Source organism: Oncorhynchus mykiss, chromosome 22, assembly GCF_013265735.2.
Source record: "Oncorhynchus mykiss isolate Arlee chromosome 22, USDA_OmykA_1.1, whole genome shotgun sequence".
Taxonomy (NCBI): Eukaryota; Metazoa; Chordata; class Actinopteri; order Salmoniformes; family Salmonidae; genus Oncorhynchus; species Oncorhynchus mykiss.
In genome coordinates this window covers 24,622,881-24,637,729 of record NC_048586.1, presented here as the reverse complement: position 1 = coordinate 24,637,729, position 14,849 = coordinate 24,622,881, and the positions used below count along the sequence as shown (strand labels likewise).

The window sequence follows — 14,849 nt, the reverse complement described above, 5'->3', positions numbered from 1 at the left end:
CATGCGACACCTCATCCCTCTCTTTCTGAAACTTCACCGTTTATCTGAGTGCATACATAAGTGAATTTGAGTGCAGAGTGACAGGGGAGGGGAGTAGTAGAGAATCGTTTGGAGCCCTATCCACTGGAGCCCTACCTGCTGGAGCCCTTCCCGCTGGAGCCCTACCTGCTGGAGCCCTTCCTGCTGGAGCCCTTCCTGCTGGAGCCCTTCCCGCTGGAGCCCTTCCCGCTGGAGCCCTTCCCGCTGGAGCCCTACCTGCTGGAGCCCTTCCTGCTGGAGCCCTACCTGCTGGTGCCCTTCCTGCTGGAGCCCTTCCTGCTGGAGCCCTACCTGCTGGAGCCCTTCCCGCTGGAGCCCTACCTGCTGGAGCCCTTCCTGCTGGAGCCCTACCTGCTGGAGCCCTTCCTGCTGGAGCCCTTCCTGCTGGAGCCCTACCTGCTGGAGCCCTTCCTGCTGGAGCCCTTCCCGCTGGAGCCCTATCCGCTGGAGCCCTATCCGCTGGAGCCCTTCCTGCTGGAGCCCTTCCCGCTGGAGCCCTATCCGCTGGAGCCCTTCCGGCTGGAGCCCTTACCTGCTGGAGCCCTTCCCGCTGGAGCCCTACCTGCTGGAGCCCTTCTTGCTGGAACCCTACCTGCTGGAGCCCTTCCCGCTGGAGCCTGGCGCTGGCACTCTGCATACCAACTACACACTGACACATACTGTATACCTGCAGCATTGTCACTCACTTTAGCATCAGCAGGCACATTCAGAGAGAAGGGAACAGCCTCATCTCTGCAACACTTTATATTACAAGTATGTTTTATAGGTTAAGTAAAAGGATTATGTAATTAGACTAGGTAATCTAATTTAAAACTCAAAAGGATGTAAAACTGTACCCTATAAGTACAGTTGTGTTTCATGCGTCTCTTAATTCCACCTCTACTCCCCATTAGTACTGAACGGAGGTCAGTAGTATTCTGTTGTTTACGGGTCATACTGTTGCTAGGTGCCGTTTGCTTGAGTCACAGTAACAGTAGCTCATACTGTCATACAGTAAACTCAGCGAGCCCTGTGTAATCATAGCCGGTATTTCACTGGCACACGTAATAGGCTAATATTTCACTATCCTGGGTAAATGACTCCCATGGACTGTAGCCTATTACTGTTGCTTATTAGGCTTCTGTTTCTCCTTCACTCACTTTCACGTCTCCCTGACATTTTCCTGGTTCAATCTGACATTTGACCCCAGCCAGGGGGTCACTACCGTGACGATAGTGACGTGATGGGGGTGCATTTATAAAGTGTTGAGTGGGGTATGTGAGGGTGTACCTTGTGGACATACTGTACAGATTAATAGGCTTTGTGAGAGACAGAGAGAGAGACAGATAAACTCCAATATCTATTGGGTGAAATGCCACAGTGTTCCAACACAGTAGCAAGATTTGTTACCTGTTTTCACAATAAAAAGGGCAACAAATGAAGAACAAGCACCATTATAAATACAACCCATATTTATGTTTATTTATTTTCCCTTTTGTACTTGAACTATTTGCACATCGTTACAACACTGTATACAGTATAGCCATAACATGACATTTGAAATGTCTCTATTCCTTTGGAACTTTTGTGAGTGTAATGTTTACTGTTCGTTTTTTATTCACTTTTGTTAATTATCTATTTCACTTGCTTTGGCATGTAAACATCTGTTTCCCATGCCAATAAAGCCCTTTGAATTGAATATAATTTAAATTGACAGAGAGCGAGACAGACAGAGAGAGAGAGAAAGAGAGAGACAGAGAGAGGGAGACAGAGAGAGAGAGAGGATACCAATTAGGATCTGGGTAAAAATACTTGAATCAATCATGGAGCCAATTGCCCTTTATGGTTTTGAGGTCTGGGGTCCGCTCACCAACCAAGACTTCACAAAATGGGACAAACACCAAATTGTGCATGCAGAAATCTGCAAAAACATCCTCCGTGTACAACGTAGAACACCAAATAATGCAGAATTAGGCCGATACCCACTAATTATCAAAATCCAGAAAAGAGCCGTTAAATTCTACAACCACCTAAAAGGAAGCGAATCCCAAACCTTCCATAACAAAGCCATCACCTACAGAGAGATGAACCTGGAGAAGAGTCCCCTAAGCAAGCTGGTCCTGGGGCTCTGTTCACAAACGGACCCCACAGAGCCCCAGGACAGCAGCACAATTAGACCCAACCAAATCATGAGAAAACAAAAAGATAATAACTTGACACATTGGAAAGAATTAACAAAAAAACAGAGCAAACTAGAATGCTATTTGGCCCCAAACAGAGAGTATATAGTGGCAGAATACCTGACCACTGTGACTGACCCAAACTTAAGGAAAGCTTTGACTGTGTACAGACTTAGTGAGCATAGCCTTGCTATTGAGAAAGGCCGAGAAAGGCCGCCGTAGACAGACATGGCTCACTGCCCACAAAATGAGGTGGAAACTGAGCTGCACTTCCTAACCTCCTGCCCAATGTATTACTATATTAGAGAGACATATTTCCCTCAGATTACACAGATCCACGAAGAATTTGAAAACAAATCCAATTTTGATAAACTCCCATATCTACTGGGTGAAATTCCACAGTGTGCCATCACAGCAGCAAGATTTGTGACCTGTTGCCACAAGAAAAGGGCAACCAGTGAAGAACAAACACCATTGTAAATACAACCCATATTTATGCTTATTTATTTTCCCTTGTGTACTTTAACCATTTGTACATTGTTACAACACTATATATATACAGTATATATATATATATATATATAATATGACATTTGCAATGTCTTTATTGTTTTGAAACTTCTGTATGTGTAATGTTTACTGTTAATGTTTATTGTTTATTTCACTTTTGTATATTATCTACCTCACTTGCTTTGGCAATGTTAACACATGTTTCCCATGCCAATAAAGCCCCTTGAATTGGAGGGAGGGAGAGAGGGAGAGAGGGAGAGAGAGAGAGAGAGAGAGAGAGAGAGAGAGAGAGAGAGAGAGAGAGAGAGAGAGAGATTTTGTAGATATGGAACACAGCAAGGACATTTGGGGAGGAAGGCATGCAAGATGTGATCTAATGCAGTTCCATGTCTTTTTTTATTTTCTCTGAAATAATGAAGGTGTGTGTCTCTGTTGATCCATCTCTCCCTGCAGACAAGCATCGTTAGCCAGCTGCTGAAGCACAGAGCAGACCCAACTCTCCTGAACTGCAACCAAGACAAGCCCTCAGGTATAACACACTGACATACACACTCAATTTAAGCATGTGGTATTGAAACAAATAAATGTATTTTGATTGGTCCAGTTGAGCTGTGTCTGCCTAGCCTACTGTTCTAGTGATCACTCTGATAAAACCGAACCAACACACACAATCTAACCAATTCATTTCCACGTGTGTGTGTGTGTGTGTGTGTGTGTGTGTGTGTGTGTGTGTGTATGTGTATGTGTGTGTGTGTGGAGGTGGAGGTGGAGGTTATACAGTGCGTTTGGATTCAGACCCCTTGACTTTTTCCACGTTTTGTTATGTTAAGGCCTTACTCTAAAATGGATTAGATTGTTTTTGTTCCTCATCAATCTACACAAAATATCCCAAAATGACAAAGCAAAAGCAGGTTTAGAAATGTTTGATAATTTCTTAAAAACCTGAAATATGACATTTACACAAGTATTCAGACCCTTAACTCAGTACTTTGTTGAAGCACCTTTGGCATTGATTACAGCCTCGATTCTTCTTGGGTATGACGCTACAAGCTTGGCACACATGTACAGTATTTGGGGAGTTTCTCCCATTCTTCTCTCTAGATCCTCTCAAGCTCTGTCAGATTGGATGGGGACCGTCACTTCACAGCTATTATTTAGGTCTCTCCAGAGATGTTTGAGCTCAAGCTCAAGTCTGGGCTCTGGCTGGGCCACTCAATGACATTTACGGACTTGTCCCGAAGCCACTTCTGCATTGTCTTGGCTGAGTGCTTAGGGTAGTTGTCCTGTTGGAGGGTGAGTCTTCGCCCCAGTCTGAGGTCCTGAGTGCTCTGGGGCAGGTTTTCATCAAAGATATCTCTGTACTTTGCTCCGTTCGTCTTTGCCTCGATCTTGACTAGTCTCCCAGTCCCTGCCGCTGAAAAACCACATCATGATGCTGCTGGTGGGATGCTGCAGAGATGGTTGTCCTTCTGGAAGGTTCTCCCATCTCCACAGAGGAACTCTGGAGCTCTGTCAGAGTGGCCATCGGGTTCTTGGTTCCCTTCTCCCTGATTGCTCAGTTTGGCCGGGCAATTAGCTCTAGCTCATTTAAGAATGATGGAGGCCACTGTGTTCTTTGGGACCTTTAAAGCTACAGAAATATTTTGGTACCCTTCCCGAGATTTGTACCTTAACACAATCCTATCTCGAAACTCTATGGACAATTTCTTTGATCTCATGGCTTGGTTATGCTCTGACGTTCACTGTCAACTGTGGGACCTTATATGGACAGGTGTGTGCCTTTCCAAATGATGTCCAATCATTTGAATTTAGCACAGGTGGAGTCCAATCAAGTTTTAGAAACATCTCAAGGATGGTCAATGGAAACAGGATGCACCTGAGTTTAATTTTGAGTCTCATAGCAAAGTGTCTCAATACTTATGTAAATAAGGTATTTATGTTTTGATTTTTAATAAATGTGCAAACATGTCTAAAAACTTGTTTTCGCTTTGTCATTATGGGGTATTGTGTGTAGATTGCTGAGAAAAAAAATATTTGTATCAATTTTAGAATAAGACTGTAACGTACCAAAATGTGGTAAAAGTCAAGGGGTCTGAATAATTTCTGAAGATGCTGTATGTTACTGCTCCATGAGGACAAGCTCATCCATTAACAAAACATACAATTAACACTTCATACTCTACCTGAATCTTTCTCTGGACACACAAACACGCACACACACTGAGAGAATAGAATGGAAGTGTTCAGAATTCATCATCAGAACTAATTTGATTCATTCCATAATGTGTATGAAGGTAGAATATCATTACTCAAGTGCATTATCTGTCATTTATGTATAGAAGCAGAAGAGACTATCAAAGTATGACCACACTAACATGATTCCTTCTCAATTAATCTTAGTGTGTGTGTATGCAGGAGTGTGTATGCAGGAGTGTGTGTGTGTGTGAGGAGTTGAGAGACTGTTGCTCCTTGTCGCTGTTTGCGATAACACATATAACACACAATAGAGCTCATGTAGGTTCTATTTTCTCTGTCTACAGAGATGTATCTATTAACAGACACTCTCCTGCTGATACTGATGTTATGTCTTACCTGTCTATAGCCCTGGGCTCCCTAGCTGAACAACACATATAAAACTCCTCAGGGAAAGGAGACTTTGTTCTTTGAGCAGCTATGGACTAGGTCTGTGACGATACCATTATCGCAATCATTTTATATGGCAAAAAAGAAAACACGAAGCAGACCAAACTCAAAAACCTGCTGGACATAAAATATTGTGTGCTTGGAATATAAATGAATGATGTTTGTTTCCAACATTAGGGCTATTTTCCTGAAGAAGTGAAATCCGCTTGATGTTCTGTTTCCTTGCCACCACGATACTAACGTGCATCGCAATACTGGTATCATTCCAGTCCTACTATGGGCAACATTCTACAAGAGCTGCTTCTTAGCAACCAAATGTGTTAGCAGAAATGCCACAGCAATGTTGAAATGCAATGTCTTTGAAACCCCCAGAGAATGGCTGATGAAACTTTGCGATTGTAGTGTGTAATGTAAAGACTGTCTCAAGCATTGAACATCAGTGGACCTCAATTATGGAAGCAGAGGAGAGAGACTCATGTTCTCCATACCAACCTCCCCATCATAGTGTGAGATACTTTAGGCCTATTGCGGCCCCCTCCTTTCTCCATCCCATCCCCTGGTGTAATCACAACACAGACTCTCTAGCAGTAATCTATAGTCCATTCTAACATGTAGGCTTAACTCAGGGATAGATGTGACAACACAGGGAGACAGAGAGAATCACATATTTCTCACTTAAAGCCCCCCCCCCCCCCCCCCCCCCGCAACGTGTGTGTGTGTGTGTGTGCGTGCGTGCGTGCGAGTGAGAGGGCGAGAGCGAGAGGGGGGAGATATGGGTGTCTAGGGGGTTGTCACTCTCTATGAAATAAAAGACGAGATATACAGTAGCCGTACTCCTCCCCTGTGCCCTTTTAGACCTCATTAAAGACTGAGGGTATCTTAACTCCCCCTGTCTCTGAAGCTCAGATGGATAGGTCCTCCATGGGCTTTGCACTCTGCACAGGCACATCCATATGGATGTGGGGTGGGGTCAGTGGGTTAGGACAAGGCCCTTAGTGAATTAGCCTAGAATGATTCAGAGCTTTAGATGGTACGTCTATATTACTTGTCGTTAATGTTAAGCTTATTGATCTTGGAGGACATTTTATGTGTCTCGTTGACTGGCTGGTGTTCAAAGTCAATGTCTACGCAACATTCCACATGTTTGCAAGCTATATATGATTGAAAGTACTGAAAGTAACCATCAGTGACGTAACTGTCTTTTGACCACTATAGTTAAAGTGATGCTCCAGAGATGTTGTATCATTTCAACCGGCCATTTTGAAAGTAGTGTTCACCAGCCAAAACGAGTCCCTGGTAATTCTGTACTGCGTCATCCATTGCTTACGATATGTTACCTTTTTTTGGTGCAATTTGTATGAAATGTCACAAATTCAAATTTGTACAATATGTTATGAATTTGTAAGTTCTTATTTTAAGATCCCGACTGCTTCTTTAAGCAAGTTTAAATACCATAAACCTCTGATGTGCCTTATTGCTGTTATAAACTGATTACCAACATTAATTGAACAGGAAACAAGTATTTTTGCGTCATACGTGTGGTATATTGTTGTCTGATATACATGGCTACAATGTTTCAGCCAATTAGCATATAGGACCCAAACTACCCGGTTTATAATGCTTACCAACTAATACATCTGTAACAGTCAAACAGAGAGGTGAAAACAGTCTCTCATTGTTAACCCTTAGTGGTTACTCTCTTAAATTAATCCCCTTTGCTCTCTGTCCTGGTTCCAGGCATAGCAGCATCTGACCCCATCATGGCTATGCTGCTGAGAGCAGAGGAATGCTGGGTAGAGAGACTGAAGGACCCCTCTGTCCCCCCGCCACCTTCAGATGAGCGCTACGATGGAGGCGCACATGATCACACCATCCTCGTCAAGAACCTGTGAGTTTTTATCAACTCATCAAATTATCAAATTATAGTTCAAGTGTGTTTCGATATCAGTATTGAAAAGCAAATGATACCCGTAGTAATCCTATTACCCCCACCCCTACCCTGTAGAACCCCCCTGTCCATGTCCCTCTCTAAGAGGGACAGTCTGTTGGAGAGGTGTGCCATGTTCAGTGAGGTGGGAGGGGGGCTGAGCAGACAACCCTCACTGGACAACGGTCTGGACGGACCTACAGGACCCTACAGCAAACTGGAGCAGGCCAGTACAATCAATATCTGCACTACATCTAAGTGTACACTCAATATGTGCACTACTGCTATATACTTCACATCTCTACTACAGAAAAGTTTACATGTACAGTATGAAAAAGTGTGCACATGCACCAAATCCATGTGGGATTGCTATGGTAACCTTTGCGGTGTTGTGTTGCAGGTGAAGCTGATGCCTCCGGCGCCTAATGATGACCTGGCGTCTCTCAGTGAACTCACAAACAGCAGCCTGCTCTACGAGATGCAGAAACGCTTTGGCAATGACCAGATTTATGTAGGTAGAACATACACACAAACATGCACACAAACATACACACACACAAACACGCACACGCACACACACACACACACACACACACACACACACACACACACACACACACACACACACACACACACACACACACACACACACACACACACACACACACACACACACACACACACACACACACACACACACACACACACACACACACACTCATTCACACATGGACACACTGACATACAATTAGAGTGATGTATGAGATGTCAGCTTGGACAATGGGCAGTCTTTCCCCTTGACTCTGCCCAGATTCAGAGCTGGGGAGGTGAACCAGCACCCTCCAGCCCAGCAGGCCAGTGACAGAGATGGGTGTTTTTGGCAATGGCTGGGACAGGGGAGGGAGTCCTGTTTTTGGTCTCTCTGTTGCCAGGCCAGGCAATGGTAACTGTGCTAGTGTGAGTTGTAGGGGTGGTACGTTCTTTGAGTCAGTCTTCCAACCCCCTCTCAGCTCTCTGTTCTGGGATAGTGGCTGTTGTGTGATGGATTTGTGTGAGCTCTGGCCAGGGCCTGGTGTCTGGAAGGTGGCCCAGGAGACTCACTGTCTGCTGCCCAGGGACTTTGAGCCATGGCTGGGGGGATGAATATACAGTAACTACTAAGAGCCACATGTACATGCACGGATACACAGACACCCACATTAATGCACAAATTCACAAAGACACACACATACACAAAATAGACATTTCCTATGTTGGAGAATCAATGCTGGTTTGGTTCGATGGAAGAAATCCATGACTGCATTTATAAGAAATACTGTACACCCCTTTTCCTTTCGGCTTCTGGTCATCTTAACCACCTCTCATTGTCCCAATCTCCCGAGTCTATTGTCTGGTCTATAGCTCAGCATGAGAGACTGTGCTGTTTAAAGACAGGAGCCAGATCAATGTGGAACAGCCTGGTTATTCTCATCACTGTGTGTGAAGAGGCTTCAATAGCCTGTTGTTTCTGAACTACAGATGGAGGAGAGACTGGCTGGTTAGATATGGAGGGGAGGTAAAGAGAGGAGTAGGTAGATTGAGAGAGGACAGAGAAGAGGGGGATAGAATGAGATGAGGAGAAGGGAAAGAAAGAGATGATGGGAAAAGATAAGGATATTGGGCGAGGAGGAGGAGGAGGAAGAAGAGGAGGAAGAGAGGATGGAGAGAGGAGGCGGATGAGAGAGGAGCATGAGGTGGAGGAGGGAGAGAGAGAGGAAACCATGGAGAGAGGGAAGAGATGTAGGAGAGGGAGGACAAAGCCATTGTAATGTTCCATATGCTCCCCAGCAGGGTGGTCAGAGACTGGGACTTTGATGACTGGGCTCCAGCCTGCTGCTTTGTGCTGGGATGGAGGGATGGTACACAGCCAAGCCCAGGGACTGGAGAGGGTTGTGGGAGGGATGGATGACAGTTGGGAGGATTTGATGGTGGTTGTGAGGGAGTGGAATTTCAGTTTGTTCTTGATGCTACTATACGATATTGAGAGCATGTGATTAAGTGTAAGGGTCACAGTTAACTTGCTTTGCGTTAAAGTTACCCTCTGACACAGATCTAGAATAATCTAATCCTGACATTAGGGGTTAAAATACAAAACTGACCTTAGAACAGTGTGTGTGGGTAACTTTGAAACTCATTAACCTTCAGCCCAGGCATGAGGATAGGCAAAGCGGCATGTTAGCGTTTTAGTGATAACACGTCCTATCCAACCCCAGCAGGGCACTCCTAGGGTACAGAGGGTTAGCGTTTAGCAATTAGCCAACCTCAGGGTATTGGTGTGGGAGGTAGGGCTAGCAGCTTGTAACTGTACAGTAGTAGCTGTAAGGGTTAGGGTTTACTGTATGTCTCAGTCAGAGGAAGGGATTTTGGCAGTTAGTAGCCTATCTAAATAGCCTCAGGGTCTGTGCGTTGGAAGAAGGAATAGCTATTGAAATAGAATAAGAATACCTCTCTATCTCCATGCAGTTTTTGCTATTTCTGTTTATTCAAAGGGGTTTTGGTGGTAATGTTTTTTAAGTGATTTGCAGCGTTAGTTGCCGTTAAATGCCAAGTTGATTACATGTTGCATAGATTTTTTTTCAAACGTTGACAGGGTCTCATGTCCGAGCAGACCGCTATTTGGCAACATATTCTATTCATATGTCTCAGCCATATCTCGTGAACCCCTGAAGCTCATTACAGTAATATTGTTGACTATGTTTTAGTAATTTTAGTTATCATTAGAAAAACCTTTCTTACCTCTATCACACTTCCTTGTTCGCCAAGGAGTACGCATGCCCCAGGAGCGTGTATTTGGGAATGAGCATATCCAACGCTGTGGCAGCGTGGGAGAATACTTTTGTGAAGAGTTTTGTTATTCTGATAATGGTGTTTGTTGTCATGTTTGCCATAGCATTAGTGCTGACACAGGCCTCTCCCATCCCTCGTTGTGTTTGGGGAAGGGATTTAGTTAGTGCTAAGTTGACCTTCAGGCTCCATGAAAGGGATGGGGCTTTGTGCTTCAACAATTAAGGCTCTAATTATGGCTCTATGTGAACTTCTGTGTTTACCCCAGGAGTTTAGTGGCTGGTAGTTTGACCATGCTTCAGGTCAAGACAAGATGCCTCAACGCCAATAGATCAGGATGAGATGTATACCCCTGATATTACAGTATTTCAACTGTAATAATCCATTATTTTATTAACGAGATGCATTTCACTCACTGTATGTCTCTTTGGTTAAAGAAGTAATGCACGTCATTTTTTTCAGACCTACATCGGGCACATTCTCCTCCTGGTCAATCCTAACAAAGAGCTCCCCATTTACTCTTCACTGGTGAGTACACACTATACAGTAACCAACAAGATCTCATAGTGTCCCTTCAACATTTGGCATACAGTGCCTTGCAAATGTATTCATCCCCCTTGGCCTTTTTCTATTTTGTTGCATTACAACCTGTAATTTAAATAGATTTGTATTTGGATTTCATGTAATGGACATACACAAAATAGTCCAAATTGGTGAAGTGAAATGTAAAAAATAACTTGTTTCAAAAAATTACAAAAAATGCCTTGCGTATGTATTCAACCTCGTTGCTATGAATTCCCTAAATAAGATCTGCTGCAACCAATTACCTTCAGAAGTCACATAAGTAGTTACATAAGTCTTCCTGTGTGCAATATAGGTGTCACATGATCTCAGTATACACCTGTTCTGAAAGGCCCCAGAGTCTGTAACAACAGTAAGCAAGGGGCACAACCAAGCAAGTGGCAACATGAAGACCAAGGAGATCTCCAAACAGGTCAGGGACAAAGTTCTGGAGAAGTACAGATCAGGGTTGGGTTGTAAAAAATATGTCAGAAACTTTGAACATCCCACAGAGCACCATTAAATCCATTATTCAAAAATGGAAAGAATATGGCACCACAACAAACCTGCCTAGAGAGGGCCACCCATCAAAACTCATGAACCAGGCAAGGAGGGCATTAATCAGAGAGGCAACAAAGAGACTGTCCATAGGACCACTTTAGGCCGTACACTCCACAGAGCTGGGCTTTACGGAAGAGTGGCCAGAAAAAAGCCATTGCTTAAAGAAAAAATAAGCAAACATGTTTGGTGTTCGCCAAAAGGCATGTGGGAGACTCCCCAAACATATAGAAGAAGGTACTCTGGTCAGATGAGACTAAAATTGAGCTTTTTGGCCTTCAAGGAAAATGTTGTGTCTGGCACAAACCCAACACTTCGCATCACCCCGAGAACACCATCCATGGGGGTGGCAGGACCATGCTGTGGGAATATCTTTCATCGGTCGGGACTGAGAAACTGGTCTGAATTGAAGGAATGATGGATGGCGCTAAATACAGGGACTTGAGGGAAACCTGTTTCAGTCTTCCAGAGATTTGAGACTGTGACAGAAGTTCACCTTCCAGCACGACAATGACCCTAAGCATACTGCTAAAGCAACACTCGAGTGGTTTAAGGGGAAACATTTAAATGTCTTGGAATGGCCTAGTCAAAGCCCAGACCAATTGAGAATCTGTGGTATGACTTAGATTGCTGTACACCAGCGGAACCCATCCAACTTGAAGATGGAGCAGTTTTGCCTTGAAGAATGGGCAAAAATCCCAGTGGCTAGATGTGCCAAGCTTATAGAGACATACCCCAAGAGACTTGCAGCTGTAACTGTTGCAAAAGGTGGCTCTACAAATTATTGACTTTGGGGGGGGTGAATAGTTATGCACACTCAAGTTTTCTGATTTTTTTTGTCTTATTTCTTGTTTGTTTCACAAGAAAACATATTTTTCCTCTTCAAAGTGGTAGGCATGTTGTGTAAATCAAATGATACAAACCAACAAAATAGGAAAAATGCCAAGGGGGATGAATACTTCCGCAAACCACTGTATTATGGATGAATGTCTATTTTTTATGTATTAATTCCGCATGGTTACAGGTTTAATTCCACGTGGTTACAGGGTTAGAATAGAAACAACTCAAAGGTTAACAGTTTAGGCATTCATTCCTAGTGGTTAAGGTTAGGGCGATGGTTTGGGGAGGGCACTGCAAATCAACTGACCTCATACCATTAAGTATCATCAAGTATTCTCAACATTTGCTGGAGCTTCGAAAAAAGGCCATAGCACAGTATGAGCAGTCAAAGCAGTGTGCTTCGGCTCCGAGCATCATGAGTTTGTGCCCAGTGCAGTGATTTTTAAAAAAGAATACAAAAAATTGTGCCTACGACATTATCAGGACCTTTTCAAACATCCAAAATGAACACCTGTTTCTAGTGGTTAGGCTGACACAAACACATACATTTTGTCTTTATTTTCCTCTAGCTAGGGTATATCTTTATGTTTTGTATTTGTATATACTCTATAATGTATCTTGTCAATATAACACAGAGAATATGTTAACAGTATGCGGTGTGTGTGTGTGTGTGTGTATTGAGTTTCCTGTTGTGTGTATAATGAGTTTATTATGAATGGATGAAATGGGCCTTGATGTGGTCCATTAATAATGTAGTGTCTTCCTGTCAGTGATATACAGTGGAGGGCTGACTCTGCACTATACACTAGCTAGGCCAGGGAGAGATCCTGTTCAGAAAAACACACACACACACACACACACTGTATATCTGCTGGGCCGTAGCCTAGACAGGCATTTATGTAATGCATACACATCTTACTGTATCAGACGTGCATTTACGTAACGCTGACAGAAACATGTCTATTTCAGTCTTAAAATAAAGTACACATGTAATCCCTCTTAGTTATTTCTGACACAGGTTTAACCTATAGTAGGCTATGTTTGCCGTACCTCACATGTGGTGTGTTTGCCATACCATGCCTTGTGTGTCTACAATAGCAATGACAGCTGAATAGTCACATCAGTGGGACAATCTGTGCTCACTGTCTGAAGAAATACAATATGACAAGATGACAATCATCACTCAGCCCACTGCCCTAATGGCAGCTGAGAGATGAAACGGGGGTTTAGGAGGTGTGTGTGTGGAGGGGGTGGGGTACCCCTAGCTTGGTTTCGGACAGCTGCCTGACTCCCCTGGCAGTTCCATCGCTCCCCCCATATCTGTACCTCAAATCTGGCAGAATTTAACACACACCCAAGCCTCGCACGCACACTCCACCTGAGAGAGTGAGAGAGACATATGTCACAACATGTGTGAGCTGCTGCTAACAGGCTGTTACCCTCTGATGTCTGTCTACCCCTTCCACCAAAAACAACCCCCTTCCTCTCCTCCCCTCCAATCCCACTCACATCTGCTCTGTGATGGGGCAGACGTTTGGGGTTGGGGACTGCCTGGGGCTTGATTGAGTCTGGCTTGAGAAAGGGATCAGAGGATGAGTTTGGTACTGTGGCAAGGGCTGGGCAGAGTGGTGTGATATTTGGAGCTGGGTTTTTGGGGCTTTCTGGACTGGGGAATGTTTGTTTAGAGGTTGGGTTTGTGGGGCTTGGCTTGGGTTGGGATAGGGAGCTTGTGGGCATTGTATGTAGTGTTTGATGTGTCTCAGGCTAGCACAGGAGTGGAGAGAAACCACGCTGTACTGTACATGATTAGTGCCACAGAAACCCTTGAAATATAATACACTAGGTGTGGGGGAGGATTTAATGGCTGTTATGTAAGGCTTCAGGGCAACATGTAGGTGTGCGTGTTCTCTGTATGGCAACCAAGTGACAGGGTGGCATATGTGTGTATTTTCTCTTTTTTCCATTGCCCATCCCCTCCTTCTCTGCTTTTCCTCTCTCTGTATGTATTTTACACAAACTCAAACTCCGCTGCTCTGTCCTTCAGATGTCCTCCAACAGTCAGACAAAGCTATCTCTGCTCCTGCTCCTGCCCCTCCCTTCCCTCTCTTCCTCCCTTTCTCCCACTCTTTCTCCATCCCTTTTCTCTCTCCCCCATCCTTCCCTGCTGTGTACAACCAATCTCACCATTGCGTCCATGCCTGTCTGATCTAAGTGGCATTCAGTCAGTCGGACACAGTCCAGCCCAGTGTCAGCATTCAGCTATTAGTCTGTTTGATGTTCTGCTAAATCAATGTGTTTAGTCAGTGGTACAGGCCGAGGCATGGCACACAATGTGTACTACTGTTTTACATTTCTACAGTGCAGCCTATGAGAATAGATACGCTTAACACTAGTAGACTAGCAGCATGAAACAGTCTTTGAAACACTGCCTTTTAAAACGCCACCTCAATACACTGAGTCAGACCGTTTCAACTAACCACTAATTGCTCTGTCTGTTTCTGACTGTTGGTTTACGTGGCCATAGTGCAGGACTGGTGAGTTGTAAGCCACACTTTGTCAGAGTGCTGTGTTCCGCACACACCAGAGGAGGCTGGTGGGAGGAGCTATAGGAGGACGGGCTCATTGTAATGGCTGGAATGGAACGGTATCAAACACAAACTTATGGAAACCACATATTTGACTGCGTTCCAGCCATTTCATTGAGCCCTTCCTCCTATAGCTCCTCCCACCAGTCTCCTCTGACACACACTTGTAAAAGTATACGCAGGTTAGATCTGTATAAGGATGAA

The 14,849-nt window shown here is 44.3% G+C and overlaps 1 protein-coding gene across 6 annotated transcripts in view; it reads left to right on the top strand.

Moving 5' to 3' along the window:
* The window catches only part of LOC110502073 (unconventional myosin-XVI), a 236,277-nt gene that overhangs the window by 118,121 nt on the left and 103,307 nt on the right, over window positions 1-14,849 (top strand). For all 6 annotated transcript variants that reach the window (XM_036958970.1, XM_036958971.1, XM_036958966.1 and 3 more), the window contains exons 8-12: window positions 3,162-3,237; window positions 7,089-7,239; window positions 7,357-7,504; window positions 7,679-7,789; window positions 10,564-10,629. In XM_036958970.1, the coding sequence (XP_036814865.1) occupies window positions 3,162-3,237; window positions 7,089-7,239; window positions 7,357-7,504; window positions 7,679-7,789; window positions 10,564-10,629 (552 nt within the window). The remainder of the gene's footprint in view (window positions 1-3,161; window positions 3,238-7,088; window positions 7,240-7,356; window positions 7,505-7,678; window positions 7,790-10,563; window positions 10,630-14,849) is intronic.